The sequence below is a fragment of the Lygodium microphyllum genome, chromosome 20 (genome assembly GCF_053477565.2).
Source record: "Lygodium microphyllum isolate KBCC chromosome 20, Lygodium_microphyllum_v1.1.10, whole genome shotgun sequence".
In the NCBI taxonomy this organism is placed as follows: Eukaryota; Viridiplantae; Streptophyta; class Polypodiopsida; order Schizaeales; family Lygodiaceae; genus Lygodium; species Lygodium microphyllum.
The window spans coordinates 16,091,640-16,116,131 of NC_141154.1; the positions used below are offsets into that span (position 1 = coordinate 16,091,640).

Here is a 24,492-nt window from a genome sequence, read left to right on the forward strand (position 1 = left end):
TTCTTGGCATGCGTATAGTCAGGGATAGATCGAAGGGTCTTCTCTATGTGTCACAGCAGGAGTATGTTACTATTAACTAAGATTTTGCAGTGTTTCAAAATGGAGGGGGGGAAGCTATTGATGTACCATTACCTCCATATGTGAAACTTAGTGCATATGACAACTCTACATTTGATGATGGAAAGGTTGAGATGGCCAAGATTTCTTATGCTTCAATTGTTGGTAGCTTAATGTACACTAAGGTTGCCACATGTCTTGACATTGCATTTGCGGTGGGAGTGGTTAGTAGGTACATGGCATATCCTAGCAAAAAGCATTGGGAAGCAGTGGAGGGTGTCACAAGATATCTTAAGGGCACAAAGGATTTGTGTATTTGCTTTGGTAAGTAGAAGTCATTTGTTGTTGGCTTCACGGATGCAAACTCTGTGGTCATCCTGATTGCATGAAGTTTACTTTAGGATATGTGTTCATGTTCACAGGGGCAGCCTCTTGGATATTGAGGCTGTAAAAGTGTGTTGCATTGTCTACTACAGAGGTAGAATATGTGGCTGCCACTGAGGCATGCAAAGAGACTTTATGGATTTCACTTCTAGTGAAAGAGTTTGGTATTACAGAGGTTCCTATTCTCCATTGTGACAGTTAGAGTACTATCATGCTAGCATGGAATCCTGTATTTTATGTAAAGACAAAGCACATACGTGTGAAGTATCATTTTATTAGGGATGTACTTGACAGCAAGAGCATTGAGCTTGTCAAGGTACATACAGATGATAACCATGTAGATCAAGGTACATACAAATGATAACCATGTAGACCTTCTTACGAAAGGTCTTCTAGTAGAGCGGTTTGCTCATTGCCGTCAGATGATGGGATTTGGATAGTACATGTGTATTTAAGCTTTGTACAGATATAGGCTTAGTTGATTCTTTCCTCTATCTTTAGGCACGTTGCCTTTAGGTGGGAGATTGTTGGGAATAAAGGCTCACCGTGCCTTTTACGGTGTTTGGGTGTGCACGCACCCTTACACTCGTACTTTATATATATTATCAAAACCTAAAGTGGTCATCTTGTCATTGTACAAAGAACTTTGAGTGTCGTGCTCTCACTCTTTTTTTGCTCACCCTTTCTACTCTGACTCTGCACTAAACCTAATTTGTACTATATCTCAACCCTTCACATTTGCCATCAAAACACACACACACACACACACACACACACACACACACACACACACACACACATCTCGTTTCCGCATTTCCCTGTTTTGGATCGAGGCTAAAACTCCATTTTGCAACTTTGTGCATTTCGTTTGTTTGTTTCTGAAACTCTTGCAACTAGGGTAGGCAAAGGCTTGCCTGTGCTTCTTCCTCATTCGTGCTCTTTGGGAACTTTAGGCAGACCAACTATGTGAGAGGGGGTGTTAGTAGTCATTGTCATCTTTTAGTCATGAGCCTTATATTGAGTTAGAGGGACATTATGAACTCTATCTAGCTATGGTCACTTAGGCCAGTTTGGTCCGATTTCAGTCCTTTTTTGACTAGTGCTTAGCAAAGAGACACTACTGATATAGATTGCGATGAACACAAAGAACACGAAAGAGAACAGCAAGAACGCAAGATCTCAAAAAGCATAGACTCTAGACATGGAATCCATATGCTCAAGGACAGTACAATGGGATTTCTTGTGATTGTGTTTTTGTTTCAGGGGATCCAAAACACCACTTTACGCAACTATGTTGCCCCCACAAGGCCTCTTGTTGAGTCACTACCAATGAATATGTCACCAATAGGGTAGCATATGGCTCGTTGGAGAGTAAATATATTTCTCTCACACACACATACACACACACACACACACACACACACACACAGAGACAAAGGTCCCGTTTCCACATTTCCTTGCTTTGGATTGAGGCCAAAACTCCATTTCGCAACTTTGTGCATTCCGTTTACCTGTTTTTGAAACTCTTGGCAGCTAGGGTAGGCAAAGGTTTACTTGTGCTTCTTTCTCATTTGTGTTCTTTAGGGGCTTCAGGCAGACCAACTATGTGAGAGGAGGTGTTAGTAGTCATGGTCATCTCTTGGTCATGAGTCTTATATTGAGTCCAAGGGACATTATGAACTCTGTCTAGTTGTGGTCACTTAGGCTAGTGCTTATTTTAGGGTCCATGATGCATTTTGCACCAAATCTTTGGTCACGTGTCTATTTATAGGTGATGGTAAACTGGCTAGGATGAAGACAAAGTACAGGACAGATTGAGTGCAGAGAGAAGAGAGAGTTGAAGGAGTGAGAGCACGACACAATTAGTATTTGGTATAATGACAATATGCACCACTTCAAGTTTTGATAATATATATAAAGTACAAGTGTAGAGGTGCGTTCATACCCGAATACCGTAAAAGGCATGGTGAGCCTTTATTCCTAATAACCTCCTACCTAAAGGCAATGTGCTTGAAGGTAGAGAAAAGAATCAGCAAAGTCTATGTATATACAAAGCTGAAATACACATATACTATCCAACCCCCATCATTCGGCGGTAATGAGCAAACCACTTTGCTGGAAGACCTTTCGTGAGAAGGCGTGCAGGATTATCATCTGTATATACTTTGGTAAGCTCAATGCTCTTGTTGTCAAGTACATTCCTGATAAAATGATACTTCACTTGTATGTGCTTTGTCTTTGTGTGAAAGATAGGATTCTGTGCTAGTATGATAGCACTATTGACTGTCACAATGGGGAATAGGAACCTTTGTAATACCAAGTTCTCTCACCAGACGTGAAAGCCATAAAGCCTCTTTGCATGTCTCAGTGGCAACCACATACTTTGCCTTTGTAGTAGACAATGCAACACACTTTTGCAGCCTAGATATCCAAGAGTCTGCTCCACCTGTGAATGTGAACACATATCTTGAAGTAGACTTCCTGTAGTCAGGATGACCAATATATCTGCATTCATGAAGCCAACAACAGATGACTTCTGCTTACCAAAACAGATATACAAATCGTTTATGCCCTTAAGATATCTCATGATTCCTTTCACTGCTTCTCAATGCTTTTTGCTAGGATATGCCATGTATTTGCTAACCACTCCCATCGCAAATGCAATGTCAGGACATGTAGCAACCATAGCGTACATCAAGTTACCAACAGCTAAAGCATAAGGTATCTTGGCCATTTCAGCCTTTCCATCATCAGATGTAGGATTGTCATCTATGCTAAGTTTCACATATGGAGGCAAAGGTACACTAGTGGCTTTCCCCCCCTCCATATTGAAATGCTGCAAAGCCTTAGTGACATATTCTTGTTGTGACAGATAAAGAAGACCCTTCGATCTGTCCGTGAGTATACGCATGCCAAGAATGTGATTGGCCTCACCAAGATCCTTCATATCAAAGCTATTGTGTAAACTCTGCTTCAAGGAGTCTTAGACATAAACATCCCTACCTACAATCAGCACGTCATCCACATATAAAACCAAGAGAATAAGGCTGCCATTTGTTGCCTCCTTGGTGTATAAGCAGTGATTAACTTGAGAGCAATGGAATCCCTGAGATTGCATAAATGTATCAAATTTATGATACCATTCGCGTGGTGCTTATTTCAGCCCATACAAACTCTTGTTGAGTTTACATACCATGTGCTCGTTCCCCTTTGCAACAAAACCCTCAGGCTATTGCATATAGATCTTCTCATGTAGATCACCATGTAAGAAGGCTGTTTTTACATCCATATGTATGAGTTCCATATCTTCAGATGCAACCAAGCCTAAGATGGTTTGTAAAGTAGTTATTTTGATGACAGGAGAAAAGATTTCATCAAATTCAATTCCATGTTTTTGCATGTATCCTTTAGCAACTAGTCATGCCTTGTACTTTGGCAAAGAACCAGAAGTGACTTTCATTTTGTAAACCCATTTGCATGGTAGCACTTTCTGCCCTTTAAGCAAATGCACCAAATCCCAAGTGTCATTTTTCATGAGAGATTCCACCTCTGACAACATAGTCTTATGCCATTTCTTGTTGTCTTTCTTTCCATTGCTTCTTGGAAGCATGACGGCTTACTACAATCTATCAATAGGACATAGTCAACCACATAATTGACTCTAGGAACAAGCCTGCCTAGCTGTATTTGCACTCTGGTTGATCTACGGATCCAATGGTCAAGATTTGCTAGCTGTTCAGCCTCTAAATCTGCATTAACAGCTTGCTGTTCTGCAGATTCAGCATGCTGTACAGCTGGTTATGGTTGTTCCAAAGGCATCTCTTCTTGCTAAATTTGTGATACATCATGGGCAATGTCTTGCTGATCATTTTCAGCATTATTCCTTGCATTTTCAGTGACATTTATAGCTAGTGTTTGTTGCTGTCTAACGGGCATCCTTTACTGTCCAATCCGTACATCCTCCTGGAAGACAACCCTTCTGACCTCCTCTGTCTTTTTTGGCTGTTTGTACATGTGATCTTCTCGGAAGATATCATTGTTGCGTACTACTTTTCTTTTCTCGGGATCCCATAATCGATACCCCATCTCATCTCCATCACCATATCCTGGGAAAATACATATATAGGACTTTGGCTCAAGTTTGCTGTGTTCTTCCTTGCGAATGTGCACAAATGCCTCGCAGCCAAACACTCTCAAGTGAGCATACGAAGGTGGCTTGCCCGATCATGCAGAGACCCCTCCCAAGGACTTGTTTGGTGATCGATTAATCAAGTGTATGGTTGTCATAATAGCCTATGCTCAAAATCCATGAGGTAAAGCAACATGTGATAACATTGTACGGGCCTTGTCTTGAATGGTCTTGTTCATACGCTTTGCCTCACCATTTTGGGGTGGATTATGAGGGGCGGTGAGCTCCCTTTTAATCCCTTTGCTGCCATAAAAATCATGAAAGGCTTTGGATACATATTTCCCACCATTGTTAGAGCGAAGATACTTTAATGTCTTGCTGGTCTAATTGTTAGCAAGTGCCAGGAATTTTTTATATTTATCCATGGCATTGTCTTTGCAACGGATTGGATAAACCCATACTTTGCGTGTGGCATCATCTACAAAGGTAATGAAATACTTCTTTCCCCCTAGAGATAACCTTGGCATTTGACATACATTTGAATGTACCAACTCTAAGGGTGAAGACTTTGGAGAAAGAGATTTCTTATGTGATGGTTGAGCATGCTTACCATAAATACAATGATCACATTGTTCAAAATCAGCATATGTCAAAGATGATAAATAATCCAAGCGAGAAAGCACTTTCATTCTAGTTTGACTCATGTGTCCTAATCGGCTATGCTACAAAGAAATACTTGGCTGCTTGGTTATGGCGACTGCATGGGCATATACACTAGATACATGCAAAGGATACAAGGTATCACTTTTGGAGCCCTTATCAATTTTCCATTTGCTATCCCCAAAGGTGGTGTAATAGGATTCATCATCTAGTTGCCCTATGCCTCTTGAGGTACATGCCTTACATTATGCAAAACAAATATAGAGCCATGGTGAAATTCGAGTTTCACATTGCCAATGCTTGTAATTTTACATGCATAGTTATCCCCCAAGTGGACAATACCACGTGTACCACCATTGTAGTAAGGAAACCACTCATGGTGTGGTGTAACATGAGAAGACACACCTGAATCAAGTATCTAAGCGTGCATGTCATTCTCAGAATCTGCAATCAATGCATGTGCACTCAAAGAAGAAGCAAGAACTACATCACTGTCACTATCATTCTCATGAGTGACCACATTTACCTCTTCTATCTTCACACTGCTCTTCTTTGCAAGCTGACTGTCCTTTTTCTCAGCCTTGTGGCCTTTAGTGTTTTTGTTTTTGCCATTCTCTTTCTTCAATTGAAAAAAGTCCCGTTTGTAGTGCCCTTTCTTGCCACAATCATGGCATTGCACATTTTTGCCACGAGACTTGATGTGTGCTCTATTTTTAGAACTGCCCTTTTACTGAAATTTGCCTCTAGTGTGCAATGGATTAGAAGACTTGTTTGCTGAATTATTTTACATGTTGAGTTCTTTCATCAGCAAAGAACTTTCCACATCAGAATATAACAACTGAGCATTTGAGTTACTCAAAGCTGTCTTGAAAGTATCCCAACTTTTAGGCAAAGTGCATAGCGAGAAAGTAGCCTTGAACTCATCATCAATATAGAAATCCAAAGCAATCAGTTGACTGAAAATGGAGTTGAACTCGTTCAAATGTACAGACATGGCTGTACCTTCCTTTATGCAAAGGTCCATTAACTTTTTAAGCCAATAAACCTTGCTGGCTGTACTTTTCTAAGCAGGACAATTCTTCAGGCCTTTGCCACATTGCATATGTTGAATTCAGCTTCTCAATGTTAAAGAGCAAGCTGTCTGACATTGAGAGCTCAATGGTAGAGCATGCAAGCTCATCCAAATCATCCCACTCTTCTTGTTCCATACCTGTTGGTTTTATTCCCTTAGCTTTGATGGGCTTCACCTGTTTCTTGTGCACCAAGACATTGTAGCACTGTTTTTGCCATATTGCAAAACTATGTGCACCCTCAAACTTCTTAATGTGCAAAAGATTGCCGTTGTCACTGTTTCCAGCCATAATTTGCAGCACTTAATTGACTTAGAAGTCACCAAATGGAAGCCCAAATGTCGCACAAGTGACCATGGTACACTGCAAATACGAACCAGCAGTGAAAATCCAGAGATTGCAAAAATTTCAGATCTGCAAATAGATTTCCAGAATTAGAGAGTGTTTGTTGCTGCACTCCACAAGCAATTACAGTCACATTTAGAGGCCAAGGTACCAATTACATGTGAAATCCCCAAAATTTGACTGCTATTTCTGCTCCAAAAGCATTCATAGGCACAAATTTGACAATTTTGGTCAAAAGGCCCAAATTTTCAGAAGGAAATCCGTCTAGATTGCATCATTACATGTACCCAATTGCATATACCAGCCAATTGTTGCACAAATTGAATAAATTTTTTAAAAGCCCCAATTTTCTGGGTCCGGTGTGCAAAATTTCAGTGAAATTGAAAAAATTTCACTAAAATATGAAAAGCCCCAAAATTGTTGGGCAAATGTGCAATTTCTGAGTCAAATTGTCTTGTCTTGCATTGAAGTCCCCAAATCTAGGAAAAGCCCCAAATTTCTAGGTCAAAATGGCACACTGTGCTTGTACATATGAACGTCCGGCAAAGGGGAGAGGGAAAAATTGCAGGAAATAATAAAAAATTGGCAAAAAATGTCTGTTATGTGCTGCCCCTTATTTGCATTGGCTTTTCAGGTGGTTGTGCGTCCCAACTCCATTGGCTGCTGGACCTGTTGAGGCTGACCGTGCATGTGCTGTTTCCTGTCGCCTCTAACCTGTGCACCTTCACACGTGACTGCCGCCTGCCGCCTGAACCAGCCCGTCGCCTGGGCTGAATCGTGGCACTGTGACACTTGCCTCCAGTCCGTCGCGTGCTCGCCCAACCTGTCAGCTGCTCGCTCAGCTTGTCAATCATGGTTGACACTGACCTATAGTCGTTGCAGATCCTGTCGCTTGAGTGTCTGGTCGAGGCTGACCTATGGACTATTACTTGCCTTGGCAAGCATGCACCCCTTTGCCCGCTATGATACTAGTTTGATGGCGGACTTGCTAGGATCGAGACAGAGTACAGGACAGACTGAGTGCAGAGAGAAGGGTCAGTTGAAGGGGTGAGAGCACGACACAATCAATATTTGGTACAATGACAAGATGTACCACTTTAGGTTTTGATAATATATATAAAGTACAAGTGTAGGGGCGCATTCACACCCGAACACTGTGAAAGGCACGGTGTGCCTTTATTACCAACAATAGGGCACCCTATCAGTAGGGCAACTTCTCCAATTTCAGTCATTCTGTCTCCTACTTTCAATTGTCACAGTACTAATGCTCTCATTGTAGCTACACTCTGTAGCACATGTATGGACATCTTCTATATCATCATTCTCTAGTGAGTTCTTTATTGCCTTCATCATCTTCAGCATATTGTCTTTCTGTCCCTGTGTTCCTTTCTCTGTTGCGACTTTGATAGACTCATCACTGGCAAAAGACAGCAAGCAGTCTTATAGGGTTACTTCATTGTTGTTGAACAGTCCACACTGCAGCAATACTCCCATAACACAATGAAAAGTGATTGATAAACTCTACAGTTTGGCATTCAGCTGTGTTACCATAGGTAGGCCTTCAATTTACATGGTCTTTGAGCACCTCATGATGGGGGGATGAGCCAAAACACTTCAACTGTAGAAGCTAAATTGACATGTTCTTTGAGAACCTTGTGATGGGAGAAAGAGCTAATACACTGGTGAACACATATGTTGAGCACCTTGTGATGGGGAGCAGCATCAAGAGAAAGTAGCCCTCATTGCACCTGACAAAGTTCTGCAGACAGATGCAAGGCCACATGAGGTGCAGTTATTTGCACATGGTCAACATGGCCTGTGTAGCAACCTGAAGTCAATAAGTAGCCATCTTCATAATTTAATAGCTAAGTATGGCACCATGATAGAGTTGGAGACACTGATAACTGAAGAGGCCCTATCAGAATTGATAATGCAAGTTGTGTAAGGTTTCCTTTAGCAGGTACTGTTGCTAAATATGTAATATGATACTCAAAAAATGGGCTTCTGACATGGAGGAGTCTGTTTCTGCTTCAGTGCCATTTAGCCAAAACAATGCTCACTTGCTGTCAAATTTGAACTTATTGGCATCTGATCACTTAAACTCTTATGTTGTTCATGTATATTGTTCCTTTTTCACTATGATTTGTGTGAAGGCAAATGTATGTGTGTGAGCATCCATGTGACAGTGATTACACATGTAAGTTGAGGTCTTGAACTGAATTAATGCACACTTTACCTTCAGTAAAACCTGATGGTTTTGAGTTTCCTGTCTGGTGTTGAATGTTTTTAGGAGTGCTGACTTAGCTCTTTCCGCCCAGTTCCAATATTTGCTCAAGTTTTCATGTTTTTAAAAAATGTGGTTGCAAATGTGCTACTTTTTTCTCTGTTCTTACCATGGGGCTTTTAGTGGTAACTGTGTTTTAAACTTTTTGGTCTTTTAATAGTCCTGATTATGCCTTTGTTTTTCTTTTAGGATGATGCCATTCGGAATCTCTTCAGCACCAAGACAGTGCATGAATACAGTGCAAGCAGCCTCCTCACTTTTCTAGTATGTACCTTAAGAATTTTATTTGGTGGAAATGCACTTGCCTTTTATGGTAAATGTGCATGTCTCTCATAATTGCATGTGTTGATATCACACGTTCACGTTCTCTTATCAAACTTTAAAGTTATTAAAACTGAGAATGCCCCAATTATTAGAAGGAGAACATAGATTTTGCAAAATTTGCTAATTTGTAAGATTATTGAAGGCACGTTTTTTGTTGTTGTAAGATGCTTAAATTAGCATGATATGTTACATACAATGCCTTTTACCCAAAGAATCACAAACTAGGTTCAAGTTCCAATTTACATATATCAAGGTTGCTAACTTGAATTCTCAATCATTTTTGACTCATGAATTGGGTCAGCCAATTTATATTGAAAAGCACAAGTATTGTTTTTGCAAATTAGACACAACAAGCTTTAAACAAACTGAAACTTTGTTTATATAAGTGAGCCTGTCCAATGAAAGCCCCACAAAAGCCTGACACAGATGTGGATAAATCTTGGGATAGAATGTTTAGTGTGAATCAATGACTCTTTGTTTCTTTGTTGCAGGCAATGTTCTATTCTCTTGCTGTAATAACCTATGGCACGGCTGTACCAGCAGGACAATTTGTGCCTGGTATCATGATTGGAGCTACGTATGGACGGCTTGTGGGGATGTTTGTTGTCAACGTCTATAAGAAGCTGAACATCGATGAGGGAACGTATGATACTCAGCTTGGATATTATATTGCAAATGCTTTGCAGCAGACATTGTTGTGGTGCTTAACAGTGTTCATGTTGTGGCCATAGGTATGCATTACTTGGGGCAGCTTCTTTCTTAGGAGGTTCAATGCGAATGACAGTTTCTTTATGTGTAATTATGGTTGAGATAACCAACAATTTGAAGCTTCTTCCACTTATCATGCTTGTTCTTCTGATCTCCAAGGTAAGAACAATTTGCACCTTGTGCTGGTTTTGTCTGTAATGTCTGTACTTCTGTGTTGTAACCTGAAACTTGGTGATCCACAGGCTGTTGGTGATGCCTTCAATGCAGGCTTTTATGAAGAGCAAGCTCATCTAAGAGGGATCCCCCTTCTTGAATCAAGACCTAAGCACTTTATGAGAAAAACACAAGCCAAAGAGAGTTGCCAATCTCAGAAGGTACAGTCTGTTAAAGCTTCAGCCATTTCTAATGGGTGCAGTTACCATAATTTGTCTAATAGTGTCTAAAAATGGCCAGGTTGTCTACTTCAATCGTGTCTCAAAGGTTGGCCATATTGTTTCCGTGCTCCATAGCAACAATCATCATGGCTTTCCAGTAAGTCTGAAAGAGAAATTACCGTCAGTACTTTGATATGTTGCAAATTTGCAGTACTATGAATACAATATGACTAACCCTTGAAAGTTCAGGGATTCTTGCATGATCTTTAGTTTGTTCATGTTTATGGCTGTTATCTGATTTAATATTCCCGTTCACTGACATTATTATGGCAGGTTCTTGATAAGCTACAAAATGGAGAAAATGTTGTTATTGGTCTCATTTTGCGGAGGTCTGTTAGATTTTGAACACTGGCACTAAGCTTGTTAAGAGCATCCTAAAGGTTCAGTTAGTTTTAACCATAACATACACCAATTCGTATGCTTGCAGTTATCTGTTGGTACTTCTGCAATCGAAGACAGATTTTCAGCATAGTGACAAGCCTGATGATAATGGAGGACGTCCATTCAGGTTGGCACAAAGGTTCTCTTTCTATTTTTTCTGTGGGGTGCATGCAAGACATAAAAGTGTCTGAACCAAGTTATGTAGATGCTCTGGCCATTCAAAAGCTAGAAAATACTGAAAATTAATGTGGTCTGCAGTGAGAGGAAGGAGAGGGAAGTAAGACACTGTACACGAAAGAACATTCCCTTGTAGATCCTGCCTGGACACAGCATGACACGAGCCGCATCAGCATAACATACGAAACATAGAATCAAGCTCACCTCCCAGCCAGAGAGCCAAGCTCACATTACAAGGATTAATGTCCTATACCACCTCCCACACCATCCTGATGTATAGATGAGATTGTGTAAGACCCTAAGGTCCAGATGCAGTCATCATTGAAGGGGGTACAAACATGCTTTAGTGCTTTCCTATAGGGTTCCTTAACTATCCAAAAGTAATGGCCGACTTAGTGGCCAATACTGTGCGCGCTCATTTTGGATGTCGTAGGCTGTCACAAATGAGTTGAGCATGGGCATGCTCGATGGTTCCCTCATGTACACATGCAGAAGAAGCATCAAATACAATCATACATGAACTTGGAGACAAAGACATCATCCAAGATTTCAGCCATGAGACCTCTCTGTAGTAGAGGCCCAATGTAATAGCCTGCTGTATATTGTTAAACTGGACCACCACTAGGTCCGCAATCCCAAATAGAAACATTGTAAGAGGAGCCAACAAGGAAAGACTGTGCCTCATTGTGATGGGCATCAACATGGCCTTTCTAAATCTTGAGCTTGTAAGCCAAGAAAGACACTAAACAGGAGCATTGATTGCCCATTATTGCCACTCTCTCATGCCCCTCTTTGAATGAGCGCATTACAAATTGATAGAAGTACCATATGCCTTGTGACAAGTAATCCACCTCAGCCATCAATGGGCTAAGGAGAACAAAAGATGAAGGAGTGTGATTATCCACTACATATGCAACTGCAAGCACCACTACCTCGTAAGTCAAGTGGGGGAGGAGAAAGCAATGATGCCGGTGTTGTCACCACCAAAGAGATGTCTTCCTTGGCTGATGTAGAATAGAATCTTCTTGGAGCCAATGAGAATAGGAAGTTGGGATAGCTTTCAAAATTGTACATTTTCAAAAGTTGAAGCAAGCCAAATAAACTCTCAAAGACCAAGGTTGAGTACCATAGCACTCCATGAAATCTCCATGAGGAATGTTAGATGCTAAACGCATACTTCAATGATAATGTAACCATAGAACATACATTCGTGAAAATATGAGAAGGTTACCTTGGTGGAGACAGCTGTCACCAGTGGTGTGGATATTGTTGCAAAAAAAGTGGAAACTGAAATACAAAAGACTTGAGTCAAGGCACATATCAAACAGCAAGGGAATACAAACCAAGAGTGTAAGAGTGCTTGAAACACAAAGCCATTTACGAAGCATATGTTAAGTAGGGCCAAGCAAGAGGACAAATGAGAAGGCAAACAAACAATAAGCCAAGGCATGAATAAACGTCAAGAAATTGCAGAGTTGTCAGGTATGAAAATACCATGTCAAAATGACTAAATGACCAGAGAGACAGCAGGGTTTGCGAGGGAAAATAGTGTGTGCATAACAAACGCAGAGAGAAAAGTAACATAGAAGATGATGAAAGATGAATCATGCCGATGAAGTGAATCATAACAAACGCACTAAGGAAGCCCTGGAGTACAGGAAGACTGCTGAAGAAGCCTCTGAGTCTGCAAACGCATGATGGGGAGGTGTCGCGTGGAGTAGGGAGATTGCTGTCGAAGGGTGAAGAGCCTCTGAATTTGCAAACGTAGGGATGAAGAGGTACCTACAAGAAAGGAGACAGTCGATGAAGCCTTAGTCTACAAACGCAAGCCTGATGATGTGACTCCAGTTGCTGGGAGTGACACTAGGTGGTGAGAATGAGCCAGATGCTGAAAATGTAGATGAAGACAGCCTTTGGGAGTGAAACGCTAGCTAAGGAGTGACGTTAGAAGGGTGGGAAGCAGCCATGAACCAAGTGCAAGGTGCAACTGCCCCTGATGAAGGTGATGCCTGTTGGAGAGAGACGCCAAATGGTGAGGAATGTCCCTGGCAGCCAAATGCAAGGTGGATCCGCCAAAAGGGTGGAAGATGATGCTAGATAGGGTGGATGATGATACCAAGATAGTGTGGACTCCAAACGCAAGGTATAGGAGCATAGAAGATGTTGTCGCCAACAATGGAGGATGGACATCAACTGAAAAAGGATACACTGCCACCATAAACGCAGCCAATTGGAGATGAAGGTTGGCGTTAGGAGAGTGTGGAGATGGTGGTAGGAGAGGAGAGAGAGAGATGATGATGAAAGTCAGAAGATTGACGAAGAGAGAGTGGGAGTGATGGATTGAAGAATCAGCCATAAGGAATGAATGAGAGAGTGGCCTATAAATAGGCACAGGCAATCTAGGTTGGAGATGCAATGCTACATGCTGAAGAATGCTCATGCAACAAGTGCTACTCGGACAGTGTTTCTCGTGGGAAAATTGTTCACTTGCCCAAGTGCCCTAGTACAAAGATGATGAAAACATGCAATGCATAGGAGGAATGTCGGACTTTGTGTGATGCCGAGAACCATAAGGATATGCTTATACTCGATCTCAAGAGGTGGCTCCATGTTGACGAAGGGACGAAGAAGATCCATTTTGTAATCTGAGAATACCACCTGAAAGGAGACCTTTGAAGATAGTCAAGAGATTGGATGAGCTGTAGAATCCGAAACGCAACCTCGAGAGAGGAGCCACTAGCTCCATGACTCCATGTTGGAAGGAATATGAAGACCTAGTCACCAAGTCACTTTGTTGAAGATCCAAGGGCCTTGATCTAAGTAGGTCCTCTAGATCGTGGGTATGAGTAGAGGAAATGATTGCTCAAAAGAGTGTCACTCCTCAAAAGTGAAAGGTGGTAGTGTGTGAAGAACTTCATGGCACATAGAGTCCCTCTTTGAATTAGGAGTAGAAGTAGGAGCCCTCTTTGAAGTTGAAGAAGAACTGGAAGCCCCCTCTGAGGGCAAAGTAAGAAAATCCCCCTTTGAATCTGAGTGTGAGAGAGAAAGGGAATCCAACCACTCTCACGGACTGCGAAGCATCGGATGATGAAGGAAGTGTCGCCAGATGTGCTGAAAAAGGTATCTGGGGCTTGGAAGAAGCCGGAAAGCACCCAGAAGTGGCCTCTCGAACTTGAGTGGAAGAGGGTGGGGAACAGTCGCGGGCTCTTAGGAGAGTGGACTATGGAGATGTGGGCCATGGAAGCTACTCTACCCAAAAGTGGGTGGGAGTTACCTCCGCGTAGTGGGGTAGTCTCAAGGAGGGCTTATCACCTCGTAAGGTCTAAGAGTCTCCATGTGCTCAAAAGGACTTAGTGCGCATCAGTTGTGGCTTATTGCCTTGGGCATAATACTCCGATATTCGATGCAGAAGGATCTCTATGGCCCAAAAAGGAGAAGTGGCACAAGAAGTGCCACGTGGGAGACACATATACTGGGGGGGGGGGGGGTGGGGAGCAAAGGTCGAAGTTCATAGTCTTTGGTGGGATGACCGTTCGCGCCGCAGTAGTAGCACCCAATAGAAGGGCAATCTGTCGGTGGAGATACCATGGTACATGGGTGGTAAATTGGAGAAGGGAGGGTGGGAGGGAGAAAAAAGATATCTCCCAATGCGCAGTAGAAATGATAGAGAAAACAAATGTTGATGCCAAACCCGCCACTGGTCTTTGTCTACTTTGATGAGGAGGATCTTTGTGGCTCTCCGAGCACCTCTGGCTTTGATACCATTCCAAAATGACTAAATGACTAGAGAGACAATAGGGTTTGCGAGGGAAAACATAGTGTGTACAGCAAACACTGAGAGAAAAAAGTAACACAGAAGATGATGAAAGATGAATCATGCTGATGAAGTGAATCTGATACAAGGGTGCCGTAGTACAAAGAAAGCCCTGGAGTGCAGTATGACTATCGAAGAAGCGTTTGAGTCTGCAAATGCAGGATGAGGAGGTGTCGCCTAGAGTAAGGAGATTGCCATCGAAGGGTGAGGAGCCTCTGAATTTGCAAATGCAGGGATGAAGAGTGGTACCTACAAGCAAGGAGACAATCGATGAAGCCTTCATTTGCAAACACAAGCTTGATGAGGTGACGCTAGCTGTTGGGAGTGACGCAAGATGGTGAGAATGAGCCAAATGCTGAAAATGCAGATGAAGACAGCCTTTGGGAGTGGAACACTAGTTGAGGAGTGACGTTAGAAGGGTGGGAAGCAGCCAGGAACCAAACACAAGGTGCAATTTGTTAGAAGACAGGCATAGGAACCCACTATAAGCAAGGGAGTATAAGGGCAGATGAGTGTGAATAGCCCTAGGGGTAGGGGAAACCCTAACCCTAGCTTGGCAGAGGCTATATAAATAGCCTATGGTTCACTATCAAGTGTGGGAGAGTGTATCCAAGTTGTACTCTAAGCAACTTAGTAAGCAAGAGTTTGTTCTTGTACTTTGAGCTCTCTTCTCCCTCTTGTGCACACATTCCAATGCTGCAACTTTGGTTTGCAACATGGTATCGGAGCCTCCTCTAATCCCCTCAGCTTCCTATACCCTCAGCTACCACTAAGTGCACATGAGCTATCATCTCCTTCATCTTATCCTTCTTTCCTCCATACCTCCTGCAACCTACCTCCATTGGAGGACTTGGGGAGGACAAAGGAGGCCATATCAGCTCGTGCTTTCTTCTGGAGATCTCTTCCCCACATCAGGGCGCAACTCCTCGTCAGGTCTACCCCCAACATTGTCCACGAGTGAGCTTGGCATTGCGTGGTTTCCAAAATAGGTGCAGTTTTCTGACAGCGCGAAATCTGTAATGCTGCGCACGCAGCAGGCGACTCAATCCCAACAACCATCTTGGGGCTTTGATAGCCCCCCTAGTGGGCTATCCTCATCTACAAGGGTTCTTGGAAATTTGCTCTACAGAGAGAGATCTCTGACAAACCCTAATTGTGTATCCTGTGGAATCCATAGCCAGCAAGCTCTAAGCTTGACATTTTGTCATTTTTTTCGCTCTGAGCTTCATTAACAGTGATTCTAATCACTGAAGCATATTCTCTGAAGCTTATTCCAGATTCAAAAGCTCTTGGGTATGCTCAATGGACATCACTAAGTGTATTGGGAAGCCGACTTCCAACCGGCTTTCATTCAAGCATTTCACTAAGCTTGACATTAGTGTTTCTAAACACTAATCATGAATTATCTAATTATTTTCTTGGTGGGTATTCACTAAAATCTAGTGAGTTTTTTATTCCTCTTCGTATATTGTTGTAAGGTTATGTGTACAATTATAAACACATAGACCATCATACACTAGAAGTGTATTGCATACCGTGAGTGACTTTGTTTCAAGTACACTGGTCAATGAAATCAAAAGGATGAGTGTCATTGTACTCTCCTCGGAATCATCAGCAACAAGCATTGAGATCATAGACCAACCTTGTCCAACACAAGTTTCATCCACTAAGCCATACCACAAGGAGGAGCGTGAAGTCCAGTCTAGGTTTACTTCATTAAGACCTAAAAAGACTATTAAACCTCGGAAGAAGTTTGCACATAAGAAAGGACCACCACAGTCATACTTTGAAATATTACATTTATATGATTTTCAGCCTTTCTCTTCATTGCAACTTTGATTTCAAATTGTCTGATTTGCTTCCACATTTAGTGGAAAATTTGTAAGGGACTGGACACTGCCCTTGTCCTAACAAGTGGTAAGACCTTCCCAATGACCACAAGATATGGTGATGTCCATCTTCAAATTCGAAAGTTTGATGGCAAAGATTTCCACCCATGGCAGGTACTTATAAAATACAAAATAATGGAGAGAGGGTATTGGCCTCTCATTCAAGGCAGTAGGGCTGTAAACTCTGCAAATCTGGTTGATATAGAGGATGACCAACGTGCTCAAGCAATCATAATGTCACACTTAGATGAATCCTTGATTCATTATGTTGATCAACTAAACACTGCTAAAGAAAAATGGGATGAGCTTGAAAAGCTCTATGGAGCCACTAGTAAAAATACTAAAATCTTCCTTAAAATTGAATTCTTTAGCTTGGAATATCGATCAGGAGAAGATTTGGGAAAATTCATCTCTCATATGAAGGGACTTATGGCACAACTTGCCTCTGTACAAGCTCCAACACATGAAGAAGATGGTATTGCTATTCTCCTAAAAGCTGTAAAACAGGTGTTTCCTACTCTTGTAACCACTCTCACCAACATTCCAGATCCTACATTGGCAAGTACCATTCAATCCTGTTTGGATGAAGAAAAGAGGAACCACAAAGAAAGCAGCAACAATCAAGCATCTTCAACTTCCCGTGATCAAGTATTGGTACATACAGCTCTCACTAGATGTTCTTTCTGTAAGAAAAAATAACATCTTGTAAACAACTGTTGGAAGAAGTATCCCAAGAAGATGAAATGTAACAAATGCAAGAAGACAGGGCATATCACTAGTAAATGCCCCAACACTCCTGATATACCCAAAGAATTGGTGGCCAACTATGCCTCCAATCCATCTGAAGATCGGTTGTTTTGACTCTTTAAATCATCTACCTAAAACACTCTTGTAAGCCTGATTTATAAAGGCATCTCGAGAAGGGAGGGAACATCTTACATGCCTTGTAATCCAATGCCACCATGACATTGAGGGTGGGTGTTAGAAGACAGGCATAATAACCCACTTTAAGCAAGGGAGTATAAGGGCAGATGAGTGTGAATAGCCCTAGGGGCAGGGGAAACCCTAACCCTAGCTTGGTAGAGGCTATATAAACAGCCTATGAGTCACTATCAAGTGTGGGAGAGTGTACCCAAGTTGTACTCTAAGCAACTTAGTAAGCAAGATTTTGTTCTTGTACTTTGAGCTCTCTTCTCCCTCTTGTGCACACATTCCAATGCTGCAACTTTGGTTTGCAACACAATTGCCTCTGATGAAGGTGATGCCTACTGGAGAGAGATGCAAGATGGTGAGGAACCTCCCTGGTAGCCAAACGCAAGAAGGTGGAGCCACCAGAAGGGTGGAGGATGACGTCAAATAGGGTGGATGCTAACGCCAAGAGAGTGTGGATTCCAAACGCAAGGTATAGGAGCATAGAAGATGCTGTTGCCAACAATGGAGGATGGACGCTAGTTGAAGAGGAGTACACTGCCACCATAAACATAGCCAATTGGAGATGAAGGCTGGTTCCAGGAGAGTGTGGAGATGGTGTTAGGAGAAGAGAGAGAGAGATGACAAAAGAGAGTGTCAGAAGACTGACGAAGAGAGAGTGAGAGTGATGGATTGAAGAATCAGCCATAAGGAATGAATGAGAGAGTTGCCTATAAATAGGCATAGTTAGTCTAGGGCGGTGCCCCTTTTTGGGGTTGCAAACCCTAAATGCAAACCATAGAAACGCAAAAACGCAAACTACGGGTGAAGGGTTTCTCAACACAGAAGGTACGATAACCTACGGTACAAAAAAATATGGTACTAAATGGTATCTTAAGATTTTATAAGGTATGGTACAATATTAGTACATTTATTATCTTGGGTATTTTGTACTAAAGATTATAGAATAAATGTGTAAAGTCTAAATAGCAATGCTATTAGAGTATACAAGATGATTACTTGAGGGTCACATGCCAAAACCTCTATGATATATGCCTCATGCGCAATATGCGCTACAACATTCAAGTGCTAGGAGAATCCCGATAAACAAAAGACCTACGGAAAGAGCAGTGTCCACAGTCTTTATCAATGAAATATGTAGTGAAGAGCTCTACAAGGCCTTGGCAGGCAACTCAAGCTTGCAGCAAGACTCGCTAACTAGGGTCTTTGAAGAGGTCATAAGAGTGGATAATCAGCTTAAGGAGAGGAACTCTAGGAGCTCAAGCTGTGACGAGACTAGCTCTAGAACCTGAAAAGGGCAACCACATCCAACAAATGGTCGGTTCCAAGTAACCAGGATAAGGGAAAGAGTACTGGCCACCAGCACCAGGAGCTAGTAGAGATAAAGATGGAGCTAGCGAGACTACAAGAGATGATGAGGAGACCTACGCGGCCACACGTCCAATGTGTGTATCGTGGTGGAAACCACTTGTCAGCTGAGTGACAGGATCCTAGGTCCTGGACATGCGCCAATTGCAGATGGGACTAGACACAATAGGCATAAATGATCATACAAATAAGAGAAGTGTAGGAGAGAGATAGAGAGAGAGAGTGTGTGTGTGTGTGTGTGTGTGTAAGGTTGATACTCGAAAAAAGCGGGGTTGGGGAGGTGTGGCAAAAAACGCCCTATTTTTTTGTTTGAAATCATATTAATATGTATTGTATCATACCGTACGGATCAGTCTGTAGTACGTATGGAGACAACCCTGAGAAATTGATAACATAGGCCATATCATATGCAAAGCAATCTTCACTGCTGGCTCTTGAAACACCATGCGCGCAAAGGTACAAATACATGTTGATTTAGAACTACGCAGGCAGTATCGAGAGCAATATAAGAGGGACAGACATCAAGCTCACACATAGCCATACCAGCTCACCCAAGTTTGGGACCAGCAACATGTTGGCCAAGCTCCCATTTCCAATGAGTGGTGTCCAGCCCACAGGTAGAGAGGTAAGGGAAGTTATGAAGATGATTTCTTGTGAGATTACTGGAGTTTGAGACTTCTTAATGGTTGCTACTAAAGGTTGTATTAGAAGGTCCATTTGTTTGAAGTTAGTGCTTTCTCTTTGTTTGCTCAGTTATTGAACAAGTGGCATGTTCTCTCCTTTTAACTTCTTTTCCTACAAGTATTCTCATTATGATCCACAGTTTGTGTTTGGTGGAGGACCATCATCATTTGACAGACCATGTGTGCTTTTACATAATCATCATTGTCCCTCTAAGAGCTGCCTAATGTCCACCAAATAGTAAAGAGAGACGAGTTTTGAGTCCAGTTATAATTTGATTGCTACAGCACTAATGTAATTCAACTCACAGCTATACTTTTAATACCTGTGGTACAGGCATAATGTGACAGAATTTGTAAAGCCAGTATCAAGCAAAGGTCTTTCAGTAGAAGATGTCTCTCTCTCCTCTGAAGAGATGGAGATGTATTTGGACCTCCAGCCATTTGTTAATCCGTCTCCCTATATTGTCCCGGAGGATATGTCTCTTACAAAGGTAATCCTGTTATAATTAGGAATTTCATGAAGAATGCAACTGGTGACTAGTAGTTGGAGCATGTGCTTATAGTTTTAATGGTGTAACATCATGTAATCATAACATCTCGATCAAAATCTGGTTTGGCCCTCTGGTAGGTTTACAACCTTTTTCGGCAGCTTGGACTCAGACATGTTCTTGTTGTTCCTCGACCTTCAAATGTTGTTGGAGTGATAACACGAAAGGACTTGCTTTCTGAGGTGAGTTGCGCGCCCCACTCCCCCCCCCCCACACACACACACACACAAAAGAATCATGCAGGAGTTCATCCTAGATATGTGTTTCAACTTAATTTTTGGTCCATCATGTTTCAGCCAAATGAAGAAAAAGATGCTCAGGAGCTCTCTGCTGTCAGAGTAAGGTCTAGCTGTTGCCATAAACTCAATTTCATTGTTAGGTTGAACATATGCATATTTTTTTGTTCTGTTTAGCTAAAACTGACCGCACAGTACATATGCAGATGAGGAAACCCAATCCTGTACTTGAGCAGCTTTTGAGATAACAAAGTTCTGTGCTACGGTACACTTTTTGCATTTGCACTGCCATTTTAACTACAGGTATCAGATCGAGGGCTTTTGGCACACTGGGAAGAACAGTCAACAGCAACTGATTCCAGCAAGTGACAGGATGCAAAGAAACTGTACAGCCAATTTTGACAGTGCTTGCAGTTTGGCAGTGAGTGTAATATTGCTCCACTTTTCTCCTCAGCTTACATTCTTTAGAACCCCATGGGATGAGAGGTCTTATGATTACTCCAGTGCCATCCACATTATGAGTGGCAACAGGTAAAAAGGGAGTTAAAAGAGGGGGGGTTATTAGGGAGAAATGAGTCATAAGCAATGAAATGTATATCCATTATTATTTTTCACTACAAAATAGAAAAATCATAAATCATTCTTTTCTCCAAGTTTGATATGATGATTCTCATAGGGCTTGCAGCAAAACTGAGTAATGAAACAGCTGCTGCGCATCTGAAAATCCTCCTAATCATCTCCATGTCATCCTCTTATCTACGTGTGTATAAACGCCCTGGTTTACCACTACATTATTGTGCTCTCAAATAACACCCCTCAACCGGTTTAAGCTAAGCATTCTAATAAGAGGCTTGTAGTAGTCTTCGCGAAACAAATTGCTAATGTTCATGGGGTATTTGATCTCGGTTTCTTTGAACGTATATAATATTTATTTTGTCTTTGAAGTAGATCATAGCTTAGTAAGAAACAAACCCCCCCCCCCCCCCCCCCCCCGATGCACTTGCACTCATTCGCTAACTCGTAACACGGTACAAAAAGGTAACAAAATATGTGAGAGCAAGGTATACTCTTGTATTATTCAATGAAAGAAATAGTATAACATAGGTATGTCCTAGGATTACATCGTTGTGATATTGCACATATGAGGGTTCATCATTGGGTATTATCGATGGCTTCTCTCAATGCCATTCTCGTCATGTCATCTTCTACGTCGACTTATCCCTCCCTCGTCAATGTCGTCCTTTCCTTTCGCCTCGGCTTTGTCCTCAACCCCCTTCCCCTAGCCACCTGTTTGGAGGCGGTTAGGGAAAGGGGTACTATTTCCTCTTTTTCTTAGAGAACTCGAGATATCCTCATCTTGGAAGATTAGAGAAGACAAGCATTAATGGGGCTTAAGGTTTGTGGGTTAGAACCCACCATGCTTCTGTTGCGCTACTCGTAACTCAAGTAGTGCAACTTATATTATCGCAATTAACCATAGGTACAAGAGTAGGATTTATTCTGTTGAGGATATATCTACGAACCATACATTAATCAATTATGCATAATTATGAAGTTTTGCTCTGATATCAATTTTAATGTGTCCGTCTATCGGTTGTATAAGCACGTTTTAGCGGTTCAGCGAGAAACGAGTCTAAGTATCGTTGTCCGATGCTTCCATGGAATGTTTCGGGGTTTGTTGCTTAGGGTTTTTCGAATCTGTCTCACAATGGAACGTTCGCGGTTGAATCCATTAGGATCGACTTGAAATTTGGGTTAGTAGGGGTCAAGGTCTCTTACAAAATTTTAGTTTCGGATTTTGAATATCTTATTTTACGCAAAGATACCTAATCCGAAGTAGATTCGTACCGCACTCGGTTCAAAGAGAATGGAAAACGAGAGGAATATGTTGCTCAATTTCTTTGTCCGTAGGGTATAGTTTCATTTGAGTCCCTCAAAACGACATGAATCGGGTTTTAACTTAATAATACTTAAAGATCGAACGATGGTAAAACCTTGTTAGAAGCCTCTCAGCTTTAGTTTTTTAATTAGGTCTTATCATAATTATGTGTGATATTTAAAATCAGCTTCCTTAAATAGGCCTTTTAGGGAATGGGGTTTGTTTGCGTAATTTATGGCACAGACACAAAAACAGAGTAATTAGTTTTTTTGACAAATAAGTTCCTTAACTTATCTTCGAGTTAATCTTTGCCCCCTATCCATATATGAGAAATTATGTATCCCTTTTGTCGAATAGAAGTACTTTTCTGTTTTGCAAAAGTAACTGGTCCAAATCACATGGCATCATAATTTTCATCCATTATTTAGAATAGGATCTTTCGACGCCCTATACATTGGGCTCATGGCAGTCTACAACTCCGTTCTGGACTCCGTAAGGGGGTGTCTAGAGCTCCACTGATCCCAAGTGACCTAGGAGTGAGAGACAACTTCTGTGGTTAGTCTTTTCACTATGACATTTGGTCCATGAATCGAGCAGTGCTTGCGGTGTAACCTTGAAGACGATCCACTTGCATAAAATATCATTTCTTAATTAATCCAATTAAGAACTTAGCACAATCTTATCAATCGGCCTATTATCATTCTTCACAAAAACATTCCTTTATTTCCATGGCAACTTGTCATCATAGATCCCTGCCATGCATTTATCATTAAATACAAACACTCGAAATAATCATCCAAATTTTATCCCACCATCAGTTTAATGCAAAAGCACTTAGGACGTTTTTCGATCATTCAACAAAAACAATTGTATTCTTTTTCAAACATTGCAAGAATAGTTGCGATAACCTTTGTATCGCGTATTTACTCTCCCCCTTGGGACTAGGAGCGGTTTTATATAAAATTTACTTAACATACCCTTCTTTCGGCTAAGGCATATGTTAGGGGTTTTTAACATTGTATGCGATGTAAATTCTATAAGTCACTTGCATTGTTTGATAACCCAACCTTGAATTGGATTGGTGGAAGTCATAGTTAACAGATGGATCTTAAGACATCTCAGTTTCAATCCCTCGTGATAAATTACTTGTACTAGCTCCTAGTGAAGTCATGAAGTAATATGAAATTATTTCCATAAATTGAACATGTTTAGGCATAATGTGTAAATACTTGATAAGATAAGTGTTAGATAATCTCAAGTAAAGTGGACTCTAACATGTCTTGCATTGAACTAGAATCTAGGGTTTCTTGTTGTTTGGGCCCTTGGCTAAGCACTTTTGAAGTATCCAAATTTTAACTAAAACCTTGTATTTCTCGAATCTTAATGTCATATAACTTTGTCAATTATGCTAGTTGTAAACCTTGATTATGCTTTAACTTAGTACTTGTATCCACAATCTTCTAGTGTTGTTCTTTTAGTGACTATATCACTCATAACCCTTGACTAGTTTCTCCTTGAAATTGCGCTATCAGCAATTAGGCCGTATTCAACTAAGTTGGGTTGAAAGGAACAATCAGAATTTGAAATTATAATGATAGAAATAGATTGAAGCCATTTGCGTATACCGAAGTGATATAGCCTATGACTTACGAATAGGGAAGAAGGTAATTGATACATGGGTATTCGAAGATGGCTTAACCATACCCAACGTTGCATTCGAATTGATGGTATCGCCCGGACCGATGGGTTCACTGCTGGATGCGGGATTTCCATTGGTGCATGTCATCCTTCGTTTTGGGGTCATATTTCGGCTTGTAAATCTCTTTCTTTCCATTCTCGTTGGAGAAATGGGGTGCGGGTGACTTCCTTCTGCCGCGATGGGAGGGGTTAGGCTTGCAGATAGGAGGGGGGTAAACACGTGTGGTCACCCTCTAAGGAGGGGAAGGGAAGGAAAACCCTCAGAGAGTTTCTCACACACACACTCTCTCTTTTTCTTATTATCTTTTTCTTCGCCTCTCTCTCCCTCTCTTCTTGTCCTCTCTCTCTCCATCTCTTCTCCTCCTCTTCTCCTCTCCCATTCCCTATCTCTTCTTCTCCTCTCTCTCTCCCTCTCTCTTCTTCTCCCACTCTCTCTCCCTAGACTTTTTCTTATTCTTCTTCTTCTCTCTCTCCTCTCTCTCTTCTTCTCCTCT

The 24,492-nt window shown here is 41.6% G+C and overlaps 1 protein-coding gene across 9 annotated transcripts in view; it reads left to right on the top strand.

The window, feature by feature from the left end:
- Positions 1-21,293, top strand: part of CLC-D (chloride channel D) — a 113,571-nt gene extending 92,278 nt beyond the window's left edge. For 3 of the 9 annotated variants that reach the window (XM_087660925.1, XM_087660926.1, XM_087660927.1), the window contains 10 exons: positions 9,119-9,193; positions 9,745-9,896; positions 9,985-10,120; positions 10,204-10,335; positions 10,415-10,492; positions 10,669-10,724; positions 10,823-10,915; positions 19,972-20,128; positions 20,266-20,367; positions 20,482-21,293. In XM_087660925.1, the coding sequence (XP_087517051.1) occupies positions 9,119-9,193; positions 9,745-9,896; positions 9,985-10,120; positions 10,204-10,335; positions 10,415-10,492; positions 10,669-10,724; positions 10,823-10,915; positions 19,972-20,128; positions 20,266-20,367; positions 20,482-20,598 (1,098 nt within the window). In that variant the 3' untranslated portion in view covers positions 20,599-21,293. The remainder of the gene's footprint in view (positions 1-9,118; positions 9,194-9,744; positions 9,897-9,984; positions 10,121-10,203; positions 10,336-10,414; positions 10,493-10,668; positions 10,725-10,822; positions 10,916-19,971; positions 20,129-20,265; positions 20,368-20,481) is intronic. The other 6 variants (XM_087660930.1, XM_087660933.1, XM_087660934.1 and 3 more) reach the window with 6 other exon arrangements.
- Positions 21,294-24,492: the final 3,199 nt, after the last annotated feature.